Source organism: Gadus chalcogrammus, chromosome 7 (assembly GCF_026213295.1).
Source record: "Gadus chalcogrammus isolate NIFS_2021 chromosome 7, NIFS_Gcha_1.0, whole genome shotgun sequence".
Classification (NCBI taxonomy): domain Eukaryota; kingdom Metazoa; phylum Chordata; class Actinopteri; order Gadiformes; family Gadidae; genus Gadus; species Gadus chalcogrammus.
In genome coordinates this window covers 13634946-13653293 of record NC_079418.1, presented here as the reverse complement: position 1 = coordinate 13653293, position 18348 = coordinate 13634946, and the positions used below count along the sequence as shown (strand labels likewise).

At 50.1% G+C, this 18348-nt stretch overlaps 1 protein-coding gene across 1 annotated transcript; it reads left to right on the top strand.

Moving 5' to 3' along the window:
- Positions 1-82: 82 nt before the first annotated feature.
- On the top strand, positions 83-14903 carry adamts15a (ADAM metallopeptidase with thrombospondin type 1 motif, 15a). Its single transcript, XM_056594385.1, has 8 exons — positions 83-1417; positions 4960-5092; positions 5387-5554; positions 8154-8440; positions 9157-9334; positions 9472-9647; positions 10606-10781; positions 10979-14903. Exons 1-8 carry the CDS (start codon positions 482-484, stop codon positions 11766-11768), a joined length of 2844 nt encoding a protein of 947 aa, XP_056450360.1. The 5' UTR covers positions 83-481; the 3' UTR covers positions 11769-14903.
- The last annotated feature ends 3445 nt before the right edge of the window (positions 14904-18348 follow it).

The following is an 18348-nucleotide window of genomic DNA, read 5'->3' as shown; positions in this document are numbered from 1 at the left end:
CACTGCCCTTCAAACAGTCTGAGTCCACCACTGAACCTATGACGTTCTGCTGCGGATCCTAGAAAGCAGAGTCGAGTGCGCGACCAAACACGCGTGCACTTTAGGCGCACGGTGGTCTAGTGAGCATTAAAGTGTGCGCGTGGCGAGCGCTCAAAGCGCGTCAGTGACCGTTCCCAAAGACCTGCCCGCCCCCCTCAAATAACATTTCCATAAGTCCACAGTGCACACATGACGAGAAGGATGCACGAGCACTGCAACAGATCGCCTCAACTCACATGCAGGTGGAGGATGGGAACGGCTCGTGGCCAGGAGGAGTTTACACTGGGAGGACTTGAAGGAGCACCAAGGATTTAGAAAACGGTGCCTTGGAAATACTTCTCATCACGGACTCGGACTCTCAGCCACCATCACTGGAGATAAAGCAACAGAACAGCACTTCTTAATTCGGTGGTTGCATTCTTTGCCGAATGCACATATCGTCATGTTTCCCAGGACAGCGTTTCTCCTCTGCGCTTACTCTGTTGCCGCCTTCTTCAGAGATGTGCACGGTGTTGACCGTGAGGTGGTGTTCCCCGTGAGGCTCGGGGTGCAGAACGACCCGAGGGGGGGATCCGAGGAGCGGTGTGTGGTGAAAATACGCGCCTTCCAGCAGGAGCTGGTACTCGACCTGCAGCGAGACTCCAGTTTCCTCGCTCCCTCCGTGGTCTCTGCGCAGGACACTGTGCTGGTGAGCACTGACGTGACCCCAGAACTCAGCCGGTGTTTCTACTCGGGCTACGTCAACAAAGACCAATATTCCTACGCCGCGCTGAGCCTGTGCAGAGGGGTGCACGGCGCGTTCGGGTACCAGGGATGGGAATACTTCATCAGTCCGCTCAGAAATGACAGCGCCAACGACTTGGAGAGCGCGCACAGCGTGCGTCGCCGAGTCGCCAGCAGCAACTCCCTGCGAGGTGCCAACTCCACCGCGTCCAGGTGCGCGGTAGAGACCGAGATCAGTGCCGAGGGCGCACAGTCGTTAGAGAAATACAAGAACCTGAAAGCCAAACACAACGTGACCGAAGGCATGCTGAAGCGACTCGGGCGCGCTAAGCGATTCGCGTCCATCCCCCGCTACGTGGAGACGCTGGTGGTAGCGGACGAGTCGATGGTGGAGTTCCACGGGGACGACCTGAAGCACTACCTTTTGACCTTGATGTCGGTGGCGGCGAGGCTCTACAAACACCCCAGTATTCAGAACTCCATCAGCATCGTGGTGGTGAAGTTCGTTATGATCAACGAGGCCGACAAGGGACCCAAGGTGTCAGGGAACGCGGCCATGACCCTGAGGAACTTCTGCACTTGGCAGAAAAAGATGAACAAGAACAACGACAAGCACTCGGACTACTGGGATACAGCCATACTGTTCACCAGAGAGGTAATGTTATTAACATAGCCTTCTGACTACTGGGATACAGCCATGCTATTCACCAGACAAGTAATGTTATTTACATAGCACTCTGATTACAGCGATACTGTTCACACGACAGGTAGTGTTATTAACATAGCACTCTGACTAAGGTACAGCCATACCGTTCACCAGACAGGTAATGTTATGTTATCCTAGCTCGAGTTGCAATGTCAACGTAATGACGTAGCCCATGCAAGTGCAAAGTGGGTGATGTCATTTATTCTGCAACATTATTTTAGGCAATGTTGTCTCATGACATTTGGATGACAACAATGTTCCCATTTACCGTGTGCAAGGGCCTTTGATCACCCCAAAATAGATTTGGCATCAGATCTTTGTTTTTTTTCCCCGACCCCTCAGATAATCCATGCACTGTAGTAACACACAACGTACCACAACCCAAGGTCCCCCTGCAGAGTTGACTCTGACTCAGACTCTGACCCAAGTAGAATAGACCTACAGAGCTCGTCTCCCCGGGTGAGGAGGTTTTATAGAGTTGGAAACCACCCTCATGTCCTTGCCTGCGTCCACACGCGGCGGTGGAGTCACTGCGTGCCTCCGTTGTTTAATGTTTAACTCTTAAGTCGAGCAGTCAAAACACTCCCAGCGTATCGAATCACCAGCCCGTCGTATTCTCAGGGCTTTCTTGGACATGATAAGAAGGGGCTGCGGCGGCGGCTGGCCAGAGATAGCGTGACGTGGCTGCTCTGAATCATTACGGACCGGGACTCCAGGAGAAGCCTGCCGGGCCAACCGTGGAGTGAGGCTGTGAACGTGTAGAGCTTTGGTGGTCCGGGGGGATGCATTAGAGGGGAACTTCTCCCGGGCCATTCGACTCCTTCCACCTCCTCCTCCTCCTCCTCCTCCTCCTCCTCCTCCTCTTCCTCCTCCTCCTCCAGCTGTGGCCGCTCCCAGCACCACGCCTGCTCCTCGTTAAACAAGAGCCCAGAGGAAGAGGCAGGGAGAGTTTGTGTGTGTGTGTGTGTGTGTGTGTGTGTGTGTGTGTGTGTGTGTGTGTGTGTGTGTGTGTGTGTGTGTGTGTGTGTGTGTGTGTGTGTGTGTGTGTGTGTGTGTGTGTGTGTGTGTGTGTGTGTGTGTGTTTTGGAGGAGGTGATGCATGTGAAAGCTGCACGCATGTCAGAGCGTGTATCTGATTGAGTGTGTGTGTGTGGGTGCATGTTACTGTGTATTTGTGTGTGTGTGTGTGTGTGTGTGTGTGTGTGTGTGTGTGTGTGTGTGTGTGTGTGTGTGTGTGTGTGTGTGTGTGTGTGTGTGTGTGTGTGTAAATACATTGGTCTATGTGTGTTTGAGGTGAGGTGTGTGGATGTTTGTTGCACACAAGTCAGAGATACCTGCAAGTGCGTAGCCCACCTGAACAACTTCCTCCCCAATTCACACACCCCGTTCTTCCTCCACCTGCACGGTACAAACACTGGTCGTACGAGGCTGCTGGCACAGCACTGGACAGGGGTAGAGTAACAGCAGAGTTTATGGAGAGCTTACATGAGACCATTCACTACGCTGGAGGGTTCCTGCAGACAGTGAGTCACGGCGGTGGTTTTCTATATTAAAACAGGTAATGAAGACCGGAGTGACCACTGCCCAGATGAATGGTGAAGTGAGCAGAGTCTGGCAGCTATGACCACGCTTTGGTCCATTTTCTTGTTTTGTTTTTGAGGACAGCTGTGTGTGTGTTTTTTGTTTTTAAATAGGCGGCTCTTTTTAGGATTGTATGGTCTGTATGTGTGTGTGTGTGTGTGTGTGTGTGTGTATGTGTGTTTTTGTGTGTATGTGTGTGTGTATCTGTGCGTGTGCGTATGTGTGTGTGTGTGTGTGTGTGTGTGTGTGTGTGTGTGTGTGTGTGTGTGTGTGTGTGTGTGTGTGTGTGTGTGTGTGTGTGTGTGTGTGTGTGTGTGTGTGTGTGTGTGTGTGTGTGTGTGTGTGTGTGTGAGGGCATGCAGGCTTTACCTAAAGTGGTGCATGGAATGTTGATGTTATAGTAACGTATAGCAACCCTACACAAATAAATAATGCAAAATACAACAACAGAGGGTGTTAAACAATTACACAGAAATGACAAGAAACACAAACTTTTCAAGTAGACTTTGACTAAAAGGATTAGGAATACATTCTAAACAATAACATGTAGAACAAAATGTTCCCAATAGGTGACTTTTTGAGCAGGTGAGCTATTAACACACAAGAACGGGCCATACCTAAATGTTTCCAAACTTCATAAACCCTCATGCAGTATTGCTGTTTTACAGACACTTTCCAGTAGGTAACCACCCAGTCTATAAAGTTTAATATACTTATACTGTAAACGTATACTTTATAACACGGTGGTATAATTGCCCCTCTAAACAAAAATATTATGGTTGTTCCACCGGACAAATGAAAAGATATACATTCTTGGGGGTGGCTTGTATATTTGCGTTGTATATCTGTGTTTTAAATAAACCTCAGCGCTCCCAACAGGGGAAGAAGAATGAGAAGTAGGTCAGAGCACTGAGCAAACTCATTGACACGCCAGTTTCATTTAATCTGCTTGTTCTGCCTCTTTTTTTTCTAAGTTAATAGATGGTCCAACACACAGATGTCATCGGGGTACATGAGCACATCTGTGTTAGATTTGCACTGGCCGGCAACGCAGGTTTCTTCTCTAAATAATGTTCTTTTGGGCTTTTTTTCAAGCAAGGTCTTGAGGTCCTCCCTGTGCTTCATGGTGTGTTGAGATTGTATGTGCCACAGTGAAAAAACACCCAAGAAGGGGATAGCAGCAGCAGCAGCAGCAGCAGCAGCAGCAGCAGCAGCAGCAGCAGCAGCAGCAGTTCTCTTCCACAGGCCTTGAGTGTAGAAGACGTGTCTCCGGCGCGGTGCCTATGGCTGAGCCGTCTGTTTGGGAGTCTGGGTGCAGAGCCAGGTCTGTTTAGGGAACGGGCAGAAGGGTGTAGCTGGGTCCCGGTCATTCCAGCAGGAGCCAGTGAGGCCTGTGATTAGGAGGTGCAGTGGACTGCTCCTCTCCAGATGGACGCACCAGCTATGATTGTGTTTTAAAAAGCTTTGCTGCGGTCGGGGGGGGGGGGGAAACAGGCCATTTGGAAAACTGTGCGTCTTGGCATAGAAGTATTATGATTGGGGACAGTAGTTGCATTACCTCATGGGAGAAGGTGTTTTCCAAATACATTTTTTATAAATAAAACATTGTCGGTCTTAGCGGTTTAAACAAACTCTCAGCCAAGCGTGGGGACGTACGTGTGCGACCGACGTGCGTCGCCGCTCTATTAAAAGCCAGCAGCGGAGAGAGAGAGTCAGAGAGAGAGAGAGAGAGAGAGAGAGAGAGAGAGAGAGAGAGAGAGAGAGAGAGAGAGAGAGAGAGAGAGAGAGAGAGACAGAGAGAGAGAGAGAGGGAGAGAGAGAGAGAGAGAGAGAGAGAGAGAGAGAGAGAAAGCGCGGTGTGTGCAGGTTAACGGGGTAATCATTGTTTATCCCCTGTGCCTCTGCCCCAGGACCTGTGTGGGGCCTCCACCTGTGACACCCTGGGCATGGCCGACGTGGGCACCATGTGCGACCCGAAGAGGAGCTGCTCGGTGATCGAGGACGACGGACTGCCCTCCGCCTTCACCACCGCTCATGAGCTCGGTAGGCCCACAGTGAACCCACCCTGAACCATTTCCTGCGGCGTATTTATAAACACAGTGGCTGATTGCGGTCAGTGGAGCGTCCCGGGACAAAGACACAGGGTGTTGCCGTTGTCTGTGGGAGAAAAAAACAAGATTAGCTCCTCTTCTCCGCCTCCCTCCACTTCACTGCTCTTCCCTCCTTTTCTTTTTCGAGCCTCCGAAAAGACGTCAGCGCCCCTCCAGAGCCGTGGATGTTCTTTTTCTGCGGGGTTGACTTACTTTTGTTTTTTGTTTTTTCGTCCGCGGCCGACAGGTCACGTGCTCAACATGCTCCATGACAACGTGAAGGCGTGCGAGGAGGCGTTCGGACGGCTGCAGGACAACCACATGATGTCGCCCACGCTCATCCAGATCAACCGCACCAGCCCCTGGTCGCCCTGCAGCGCCGCCATCCTCACCGACTTCCTGGACAGCGGGCACGGTGAGCACGCCGAAACCGCCGCGCCACTCCTCCTCCTCCTCCTCCTCCTCCTCCTCCTCCTCCTCCTCCTCAACGCCATGCGGAGGATGTGCTCTGTGTTGTGCCTGTCGGCAGAGGTGAGTTGTGCACGAGAGGGAGACTGCGGTCCTTGAAGGGTACCTTGCTGTCTGTCGTTTCGCTCCATCGTACACCGGGGGGGGGGGGGGGGGGGGGGGGGGGGGGGGCGGGCGGCCGACCCGGCCACTGGTGAAGTCCAGATGAAGGAGAGTGGCGGTGTAACGGACAGACAGTGGTCTCTCCTGAGGCCAGCCGCCGTCCTCCTGTTCCCCCGGTCATACAGGCCAAGAGCAGAGCACACAATGTTCCTCCGAAGGATCTCACCATGTGGCAAATTCAAGAAAGATGCTGTTCAAAGCGCTAATTAGCGCTTCACACACACTTATACACACACACTTGCACACCGACGGCGGCGTCAACCATGCGAGGCGCACGCCAGCGTGTCAGGAGCAGTTGAGTGTTAGGTGTCTTCCTCAGGGACAATTCCACACAGGTAAAAACCAGGGATCAGACCTGCAACGTTCTGGTTGCCAGAAAACCTGCTGTACCTCCAGCCCAGCGCTAACCATCACACATGGTGGTAAAACACGGGCCCTTTAATGACCTGTTTTCCATGCAGCCCCTCTCACAGGCTAGGGGCCAAACATGAGGCATGGTGGTGTTGGGCGACGGTGATGATTCACACCAGGAGAGCACATGCTCCACACTGCACCACAGAGCTCTATCTGTCCCCACTGCTCGGGTTCTGTGTCCCTGGGTTGAGATGGGACTTCCGCGTGCCTGTCCAGGACATGCACCCTCGTTGACCTGATATTCTCCGGGCTATTATTTACGAGTCTTTATCTCATTCCTTCCCAGTTGACTGCCTTCCATTTTGAACCATAATCACTTTAATGAAATTAGATGGTTAACAAAGGAATGAGTATTTATTTTTTCTCAATGCCATCTCCATAACCCCTGTTTGCACTGTGTGTGTGTGTGTGTGTGTGTGTGTGTGTGTGTGTGTGTGTGTGTGTGTGTGTGTGTGTGTGTGTGTGTGTGTGTGTGTGTGTGTGTGTGTGTGTGTGTGTGTGTGAGTGTGTGTGTGTGTGTGTGTGTGTGTGTGTGTGTGTGTGTGTGTGTGTGTGTGTGTGTGTGTGTGTGTGTGTGTGTGTGTGTGGTGTGTGTGTGTGTGTGTGTGTGTGAGTGTGTGTCTGTGAAGGACAGAGATCCCTGGAGGAAAGCGATTATTTTGTTGGCTGCATCATGTGTTGCCAAAAAGGGCAGACCACAAGAGATGTGTGCGCCCCGCAACCATACTAAAAACTTGCATTTAAAAAATGCCCAGCGTCTGTTTCCAATTAGCGGTCATGTACTGCATAGAGAGGCTCCCCTGCGGTTTGAACCGGGAAGCACGGGGCGCTGTGTTTCTCATCACACAGGTTAACTTTAAATAGGACAACAATTTGTTGATGCCTCATCTTCATTAGAGAGTAGTGTGTACCGAGTACCAAGTGTACCGTCTTTGTCCTGTCCTCTTGATCTCTTTCGCAGGCACTTGTAGCCACAGGGATTTTATAGATACATGTCTTTTTTTGAGCGTGTAGGCCTTGAGGCATGCCTACAGGTAGAGTGCAGAACCAAGAAATATATCACGTAACTGTTTGACTATCTTGCCCCGTATCTTGTTTTCCCTCCCAGTAGGGGGATTTCTGCTCTTTTTTTCCCCGTAAAAATACATCTAACAAAAGAAGTGCTTCCTCGGACTACAAACCTGAACATTATGGGGCAGTTTAGAAGGACAGAATTCTACTGTATATCTTTGCACACAAAAAATGACACTTACATTATCTATCTACCTTGAATAGACTAAAAAGGTATCTTTAAAGGTTGCACCTTATTATTATTTACATGTGCAAACATTTCAATATACCACCCCTCTGTCAAATAAAAGGCTAAAGCAAAATGTAAAGGCGGCATTTTTCTGTACTGTACTCCATATTCCCACAGAAGCACAGGTGGAATAAGGGCTAAAAGATAGCAATCAGCGTCTTCTACTTGGTGTAAAACCACTACAAAACAGTATGTGTTCTCCAGAAAGGCGTGAGGGTGGGAGTTCCGCAGAGCGAAAAAACATCCCCTACAGTCTTTGAATCGCTCTGATCTTGCTCTTTCATGTTTCCCAGCCCCTGGTTGTCAATGGTTTGCTCATATGAGCTTGTTTCTGGACCTGCACCAGTATGACATTAACTCGACTAGTAGAGTATCCAGTTTGCTGGGGCGTGCTGTACACTACATTGTGCTGCTGTTCCCCAATTCGAGCGAGTGGGTTCACCTCTTGCTCTAGTTTTACTACATCAGGCCTTAAGTGTTAGGGCTAGCCTGGACAATTTGTTATGACGTCTTTTCCAAATTTCACATCTGTGAATAACAAAGTTGATATTTTCTTATCTAATCCCACTCTCAAGCTCTTTCTCCAACAAATCTCCGGACAACGGGTCATTTTACTATCCAAGGTTAAAACGTCACTGGCTGAATCCCCCTCCCCGTCTCTTCCCTCCAGGGGAATGCCTGCTGGACCAGCCTCAGAAGCCCCTGGCCCTGCCCAACGGGCTGCCCGGGTCCACCTACGGCCTGGAGCGGCAGTGTGAGCTGGCGTTCGGCGAGGGCTCCAAGCCCTGTCCCTTCATGCAGCCGCCGTGCGGGCGTCTGTGGTGCACGGGGAAGACCAACGGCCAGCTGGTGTGCCAGACGCGCCACTTCCCCTGGGCCGACGGCACCGGCTGCGGGGACGGACGCGTGTGCATCAGGGGGGTCTGCTCTGACAAGCAACAGGTCCACACGGTCCGGGTAAGACACGGGGCATGTGTACACACCGCGTGCGTGCGCACACACGTTCCTTCACAGACAACCCCTGGTGGCTTATCCAGACGTATTTGCGTATGTGCCCACGTGTACGTTCTTGCTAAATCGACAGCACAAAGACGAGAGTACTGACCTCATGCGTACACTCTGGCTCTTGCTCATGTACACATGCACCCTCACATTCAGTCGACATGGACTGGGCGTGGAGCTAAAGGAAAAGACAAACAAAGACGACGCATGCTGGTAGCTACGTCTTATGCACACATACACACACACACACACACACACACACACACACACACACACACACACACACACACACACACACACACACACACACACACAGACACACACACACACACACACACACACACACACACACACACACACACACACACAGACACACACACACACACACACACACACACACACACACACACACACACACACACACACACACACACACACACACACACACACACACACACACACACACACACTCAAACACAAACAGCTTTGAATCAAGATGGACACGATGATTCCAATGTCAAGTTCTCGATTCCGAGAACTCCTCTGAGCATGTCAAAAGTGTCACATGCATGCCAACAGCTCTGGTGCCTTTGAGGACGTGTGAGGTGAGATGAAGGCTTATTTGCTCATGTCCTGCCCCTGCTTGTCTATCTCCCCCCTCCTGTCAATAGGTGGACGGTCGCTGGGGAAGGTGGGGCTTGTTTGGGTCGTGCTCACGCACATGCGGGGGGGGCGTCCAACTGTCAAAGCGAGATTGCAGCAACCCAATCCCCTCCAACGGCGGCAAATACTGCCAAGGGGTACGGGTGAAATACCGCTCCTGCAACCTAAACCCCTGCCCGGACACAGGTACTTGCCGCTGTCACAACACACTTTCTATCTGTCACCACCCTCCCGAAGCAACTCCACCACCTCTGACGTTCCCCTGTCTCTCTCCTCCTCCCCCCCCTACTCCTCCTCCTCCATCTTGCTGTTGGGTGGAGTAGGTAAGAGCTATCGCGACGAGCAGTGCGCGGCATTCAACGGCTTCAGCCTCAACACCAACCGCCGCACGCCGTCCGTGGTGTGGGTGCCGAAATACTCGGGGGTGTCGCCCAAGGACACGTGCAAGCTCATCTGCAAGGCCAACGGCACGGGGTACTTCAACGTCCTGTCGCCCAAGGTCAGCGTCGCTCCGGACACACAACCTGTTTCCACCAGTGCCCTGTGTTAAAGTCAGCGTCGCTCCGAACACACAACATGTTACCCCCCAGTGCCCTCTGTCAAAGTCAGCTCCGCCCTGGACACACACAGTGCTTCCACCATTGCTCTGTGGCAAAGGCACAACAACAAAATGTGCCCTTACCTTGAAGGAAGCTTTCATTTAACACTTGTAGGTAAGAAAGTGTTGTATTGGGTTGCTATTGAATACACATTTGAAGTGTAAAGAAAACAAATTAGCAAATCATTACCACTTTCGTGGCAATGAAGGTAATGGATCACAACGTAGGGGTTTTTCGAGGCTTGTGAATAGCCCTGGTTGCGTACGTGACTGAAAATAGGTGGGGAGGGAAAGAATGAACCGGGGGAGGAAGGGGGGCATATCTCCTCCTGATAAAAGGGTGTGAGGTGATCGAGAGCACGAACGGCGGTCTCAGAGACCAGCCATCGTCATTATCTTCTCTGTCATACTGGCCCTGGGCAGAGCACACAATGTCCTTCGGCGGGATTAGGGAAACCGAAAATTCAAGCAAGATGCTGCCGTTGCAGGCTAATGGCTTTAGACGACCAAAGTGCCTCACCAGAAGTCCCAGCTATCATTATAATAAGTCTCAGCCGTGGTGATGCATTGCCGTGGAGGAATATCTGTGCCAAGCTCACTCACAGCTGTGCCACATAACTTATCCATCGGCCATGCCTTTGCCTACAGTCCAGGGTTATGGTTATGATAAGAGCATTTTCCCCTAATATTCCTGAAATAATTAAAGAGAGATATTCATTCAAGCACTTGCAACATGTAGAGCGAAACCCTTGGAGCAAGGTTGTTAATGCAATTTATGCCAAGGTATTTGTTTAGCAAGATTTGCCCTCGACAGGCGATTAATCTTGCTGGATCTTGACGGGGGTTCTGTGCACCACAGGTGGTGGATGGCACGCCCTGCTCCCCAGACTCTCCAGGAGTGTGTGTCCTGGGTAAGTGCATCAAGGCCGGCTGTGACGGCAAGCTGGGCTCCTCCAAGAAGTTCAACAAGTGTGGCGTCTGCGGCGGGGACAACAAAAGTTGCAAGAAGGTTTCAGGCCTCTTCACCAAACCCATGTGAGTAACAAGGCTAGCCTGACTGGCCATGTGTACTTTGTATTTTGAGTTTCTAATGAGGGGAATTGCAAGAGCAAGTTAAGAAAAGAATGCTTCCTGATTTATTGTGGACATTGGGGGATCAAACCCAGAACCTTTTGGCGCCTGGCCTTTGGGCTCAGACTTTAAGACCGTTTTTTTCTCCGCTCCTTCCGCAGTAACGGCTACAACTTCGTGGTGCTGTTGCCCGTGGGCGCGGCCAACGTTGACGTCCGCCAGCGCGGCTACAAGGGCATGGTGAGCGACGACAACTACCTGGCGGTGAAGAGCTCCCGCGGCGACTACCTGCTCAACGGCAACTACGTGGTCTCGGCCGTGGAGAGCGACATCTTCGTGAGGAACAGCCTGGTGCGCTACAGCGGCACGTCGGGGCTCTCCGAGACCCTGCAGGCGGTGAAGCCCCTGGGGGAGGCGCTCACCGTGGAGGTCCTTTCGGTGGGCAAGATGACGCCGCCGCGCATCCGCTACTCCTTCTACCTGGCCCGCCAGGTCAAGGAGGACAAGAGCCTGAGGACCGAGGGCCGCTCGCCCAACAGCGTCCTGCCGGAGGAGGGCGGCAAGGCGGTCGGCGAGGACCACCTGAAGGGCGCCTCCTACAGCAAGACGGGGCCCGTGCAGGCCAAGTGGCTGTCGGGCAGCTGGGCGGCGTGCTCGTCCAGCTGCGAGGGCGGGACCCAGAGGAGGCTGGTGCAGTGTCTGAAGCCCGACGGGAGGCCCGGCGCGGACTGCGAGGCCGGGCAGAGGCCGGCGGCCAGCAGGGCGTGCGGGGAGCTGTGTCCGGTGTGGACCATCGGGGACTGGTCCCTCTGCTCGAGAACCTGTGGGAAAGGCTTCAAGCGGCGGTCGCTGCGCTGCGTCAGCGCGGGCAAGAAGCTGCTGACCAGGGACCACTGCAGTGGAGCGCGCAAACCTCAGGAGCTGGACTTCTGTAACCTGGCGCCCTGCTAGGGGGCGTGGCTAGAGGCTGCTTAGCCTGTTACCCTTTTAAGCGGCGTCCCGTGGAAACAGAACTGCCTCCAAGGTGTGTCCCCTGCGCCAATCAGGATCAATCTAGCTGGTTATTTGGTACTATTTGGTTGTTCCTTCTGAAACTGGGGGCTGGTGAAAGATGATGACCATAAAATGTCAACGATCAATGTCTTCACTGTCTTACTCTGAAACGGTGCTGACTTTGGAAGTGTGGAAAGAGTCTGGCTGATGGTTAAACATTCCATGCTCCATCTATCTTCTCAATCTGCTTGGACCAATTAGGCTCAGGATAAACCGGGGGGAGATGGGAGGGGCTATCCGTGCCATCAGCTGATGGAGAATCGCAAGCAGTCGGGAATGCATTTGATTTATGCATTTCTTAATTAGTGCAGGTTTCACATTTTAGATGGCCATATGCAGAAGTATTAGTTACGTATTATTCCTAGACGCTGGCGACCAGTGCAATAAACCAGTATGCTTTCTACTCAAACGTATTTTGTTAAGACAAGATAAGAAAACATTGTATCAATCCCCCCGGGGATTAATCGGAACGTGAACAAGATACAGTACAGGGTGACTTCACTGCAGAATGGAGGGAAAGAAATATAGCCATTTTTACTGCAGCTGTCACTGCCAAAATATGTTTTCAGTGCCCTACAATCCAAACATGGAATCCTTTTCCAATAAAAATAGAAGATAATAATAATAATACAGACTATTTGCACTGCTTCGGTCCATATCAATCTTTTTAATGCTGACCTGTCGTGGAATCTCCTGCAAAGTCGAACCAGATTCTGTAATTAATCTTTAGTGGTGCCAGACCTCCTCAAGGTAAATTTGGGAGTCTTAACTAATTTGGACCGTAACTTTGGTGTGTAGTTTCTCCGCTGCAAAGGTTTTAACTGCAACCATATTAAGCCTGTTCCCGGAACCCTTACAGAGATCTTCCAGAAGGTTTATTTTTTTTCCCCCAGCGTTTTAACAACAGCAAAACAGGGATTTGATCATTCTCCGTTGCCTTCATGGTGCTGGACTTACAAACTAGGAGGAAATCACTCGTGTATGGAAGACATTGACTCTCTGCAGAGCGCAAACCATGGAAACACTTTAAAATAGGACCTGAAGTCACAGTGGTGGCTTCGATGACGCTCTAGATACAAAGCAGGACAGGAAACATTGGCAACACGTCCATGGTTTCACTAGTGTGCCTGCTGTGATCTGCTGAGACCCATGTTGAAACACTCAGCCAAGATATGGTCTCATTCTCCCATCTGACACCCCCGCATAAACACAGAGACACGGGCACGTGCACACATTGTGTCAGAACGCCTGCCTTACTTTAGATTTATTTGTTTGAGGGTCGGTCTCGTTTTACCATCTGAAGCCCTGTCGTATAGACAGACACACACACACACACACACACACACACACACACACACACACACACACACACACACACACACACACACACACACACACACACACACACACACACACACACACACACACACACACACACACACACACACTATCACACACTCACACGTTTCAGGTTAAACCGCCTGCCTTACGTTTATTTGCTTCTTTCATTGCCGGAGTCATTTGAAGTTGACCAAAGCCATTGTGTCTTCAGCTGGTCGTGTCGAGCACTGCTCCGCTGGGCCTGTACACGTCTGGCCGCGTAACGCACACATCATTTATTGTGGATGAAACAACAGCGCGATGGCAGGGAGATAGAGCGCTGGCGAGCGTCTGTGAGTCCGCGCCGCCCAGTCGGCCACACATGTCCACGGGCAGAGCCAAGCGGTCGCTTTGCTTTCACACACACACACGCTCACTCACACGTGAGTCACACACACGTCCACACACATGCACACATTCCCATACACATACTTGCTCATGCCAAACACATCCACGCTCGTGCACACCCCAGCCACACGCGCGCGCTCATACACTCATGGACGCATAGCATGCATACACACACACACATACCCAGGCTCACACACACAGACACAGATCACATACACGCAACCACACGTACACGTGTTCCCGCACATATACAACCACGCACCCAAATGTACACAGACGCTATCGTTGAGAAACACGTGCACACGCTCACACACAAATACACTCAGAAACGAACAGACTTTAACATACATACATAATAACATCCTCACATACATGCTCACACACAAACACCCACACACACAAACACCCACACACACACACACAGACACACACGCACACACACACACACACACACACACACACACACACACACACACACACACACACACACACGCACGCACACACACACACACACACACACACACATAGTGATAACACACACTAGGTGAAAGCCACATTAATCCATTATAGTCTTTTATCCATCCTGGAGCGTGGGCATTGTCCAACTTAGAAATACATAATAAATAAGTTCCTGTATTACTTGGAATATTTTTTTGTTAGCTTTTGCAATGTGTACAGCAAAAGAGTTCCTACGACCTGCATGGACTGTCTTGTATACTATGTATACCTCTGGCCAGCTGTGTGCAACTAAATCATGTAAATACAGTTTTTTTGGTTTGGTTTGTCATTCTTTTTATTGTATTTTTTGACATTGCTGCATTGTAATTTCTTTTGACTTGAAGGTATTTATTCCAAATAAAGTCATATTTGAATCGAATGATGAATGCGTTTGTGTGCGTATGTGTGTGTGCTTGGCGCATGAAAGCCTTCCTGCGATATATGTAAGTTGATATTACTTAACGATGCAACATTAGTCAAATAAATTAGGAAGAACGGCCATACTTGTGTATCTCCAATGATTTAACAATCAGAGAAGACAGTTTACAGCTATAACAGCCACGCCTGCAGCCATTTAAAAACCAATGCACTCTGAACATATCGTGGGCCCAAAAGCAAAAGTTGCATTATTGTCATTCCTAATAAGCATTTGGATTTAAGAGATGGAACGAGTCGAAAGTTTGAACGCGTTGCAGGGTTGTCCTCCAACGTTTCTGCCGGTTGTGAAGTGAAGGTACTTATATGGAGTGGTTGAGCGCAGCTCCTCTGACCTACATTACGGCAGGTTGGAGCCGCGCTGGACGCAGGCCAGCGTTTTGTTCCCCTACATGTATGCTTAGCTCCCTAACAGTCTCAGGATTTAAGATAGGAAAGCTTTCGGAGAGCCTCATATCTCTTTCTGTTTTTTATGGAGGGGAGCTGTTCTGGTTAAAGCAGGCCTTCTTAAATAAGAGTTTGGAGATTGGGAGAGCTGACCGGCGGGCCCCATAACAGCAGAGTATCTTAAGTCTGCATCTCACTCATCTTACCATCGGAAAAAAAAAGCATAAACATGTAAATATATTTATATTGGCTGCGTGAGTGACCCAGTTTTGCGGCCATGTGTTATGCTAGATGCTAGATTGAAGTCTGGTTATGGTTCGAATGAAACAGGACGCGGCATACGCGTGGAAGACACACGACGTTTCACGGCTCCAACACAACAAGTGAAGGATGTTGCGTTGCCTCTTTCTGGAAAAGAGGAAAAACCAACCTCATCAGTGCATCACAGTATTTCCTGTTTAGACAAGTCGACCCATAAATCCAGACCGGTCCCCGCCCCCCTTTCCTCTCCTAACACACACACACACACACACACACACACACACACACACACACACACACACACACACACACACACACACACACACACACACACACACACACACACAGACACACACACACACACACACACACAAATACACACCCACACTCAAAAGGCACATACATACACACACACACACACACACACACAGACACACACACACACACACACACACACACACACACACACACACACACACACACACACACACACACACACACACACACACACACACACACACACACACACACACACACACACACACACACAAACACACTGGAAGAAAAAGAAGAAGAAAACGCAGCCGGGCCGCAATGGAGGAGTCACCACCAGCTGAAACCGCTGTGGGACGCGGGATAACGAGCCAGGGGGAGGGACACCACACGCTAGTCCAAGTGGGCTCTTCTCTGCTGTAGTGCGACCGGCAGCAGCACATTAATTCAGCTTTTTCTGTGGGTATTTCGCTGAGTCAGATATCAGCTCTCCTCCGCACCACCGCAGATTGCTGAGCCGATAGTCATCTGAAAGAAGCGCTTTGTGCGCAGCACGTGTTGCACCACATGCAGAGGCTCGACGATGAGTCTCGTAAAAACCCTGGCCGTCTCCCGGGAGGTCCGCCACTGAGTCTCCCTCCACTTGGACTGGGATGGGTGGCGGCGGGTGAACCCATCTCCACAGATGACCTATCACAGCCGACCACAGAGTGGAGTCACACACAGAGTAGGGTTTCCTCCGCCGCGGGATGGAGACACAATGCGTTCATATGCGCAAGGTTTATTTGTAAATAAATCAATGGCTTGCTCAACCCATCCATTGGATATGGGATAATTTATCTTCTTCCCTTCGAGTTGAACCAGAGTTCAAAACGTTGCTGTGTTTAACAAAGATAGTTTTAGTAATTGGGTTATTAACTACTAACTCTAAGGCCTATCACCTACAAAGGTTATGTAAGAGACTTAGCATATATTCCAGGAGATGCAATGCTTTTGTAGCTTTTCTTTATAGGTTTTGCCTTCAAGAAGATGTTATTTTTTTCGGTTTGGTGATAATGCCAAACAGGAATCGATCTATATGATTTCTAATTTTCTACACGTTGCAGAAACTCCTGTTCATGAGATTAATAAATAAATCCATATATATATGTATAGGGATGGGAGTTTAGGCTAAACAGAACAGAGAGTGCTAAACATCTGGTAACGTTAGGCTGTTTTAACTCCCTCCCCCATCTCTATATGTGGTTAATGTATAAAGAGAGTCCCTCTCAACACATGCATGGTGGTTTCTTAATGTATCGTGTTTATAAAGCCCGGGTACAAGAGAGACTCCCCTCATCCATCTGGTGTGTCCTAGAAAGGAAGGCACAGAGTAGTCTAACAAAACAAAACGCCAATGACAAACTGCTGGATAGTTTCCCCCCCCCCCCCCCCCCCTCGTTATATTGTAATGTCGCTGTGGTTGGGGGTTCGAAAGGTGGAAAGAGAGTAATTGATTCAGACAAAATGGACGGGTAACTCTCTCTGACAGTGACAGGAGGCGGATCTAGACGTGTGGCTTCTGACTGTGTGAGACCCAGAAATGGTGTTGACAGTGTCCAGACCGACACCTTTGGCGCCATGTAGCGTGAGGCGCGTCCGGCCAATGCTACTCGATGCGTTGGATGAAAAGGAATCCGTCACAATTGATTCAACCGCTCAGACGGTTCCAACGCCAACACAGCCAGGGCTGCTTTCTGTCTGCGGGATGTTGGCATATACACCCAGTCAGAACTTCCCAGAAAAGACATTAAACGCTAGCTTTTGTCTCGTGTAAAGTCTTTATGGACTGTTTGAACTGCAATTGGGTTCTGCCACCCTTGTCTCTCTAATCTCTATATTCAAATTTGTCTTAACCTGTTCCTGTTTTATGCATTTATTTATTGAATAGACAATAGGCCTACAATTTGGTTTCACTCTTAATTACATATTGCTATTTATATAAGCAAGTAGTCTGTTTAATTCAGTCTGTTTATTTCACCTGCTACCTCTTGACAGAAAACGACACCCGTGGATTATCACTGTTGATTCTTGCGGGAGAGAGAGACACAAAGAGAGGAAGTGAGTGAGTGAGTGAGTGAGTGAGTGAGTGAGTGAGTGAGTGAGTGAGTGAGTGAGTGAGTGAGCGAGTGAGTGAGCGAGTGAGTGAGTGAGTGAGTGAGTGAGTGAGTGAGTGAGTGAGTGAGAAAGGGAGCGAGTGAGCGAGCGAGTGAGTGAGTGAGTGAGTGAGCGAGTGAAAGCGATAGAGAGATAGAGAGAGAGAGAGAGAGTAGATGTAGAAGAAGAAAACAAACGCCATTCGACTGTACCCTGTGCACAACCAGCTGGTATCGTTGTTCCTAGAAGAAATTCAGAGCGCAGCTTTTTACATCGGTCATTATGGTGAAATATATCGCCGAAAAGCATAAAAAGTATTTGGCACGCATGGAAGGGGCGCACATAACTGGGCCGTTCAGACGCGGCGGGTTTACGAGGGGCGGTGAACCTCGCTGAGGATGCAGCCATCGGGGGAACAATGTAATGTTTCACTATGGTTCACATCGAACACGTTGGAGTTCCGGGTGTCGCCCCGTAAATGGAAGGGCACTGTTATTGCATTTTAGTCCAATCAGGGGGTTTTCTGAGGTCTCTGGATGAAGAAGAAGCTTAAAGTGGAGCCATATGGGTCTTCTTCTTCAAGAGAGTGCGGGGGAGGGACAGGGGTTGGTGGTTTGGGGGGGGGGGGGGGGGGGCAGTGAGCAGGCAGTTTGAGGGGTTATGGTAAAGAACCAAAAGTGGGGGCACTGACATTTCTGGCTTCACACTATAATTTTGGATCACAAAGACACAAGAGAAAAAAATAAGTATGGCATCAATC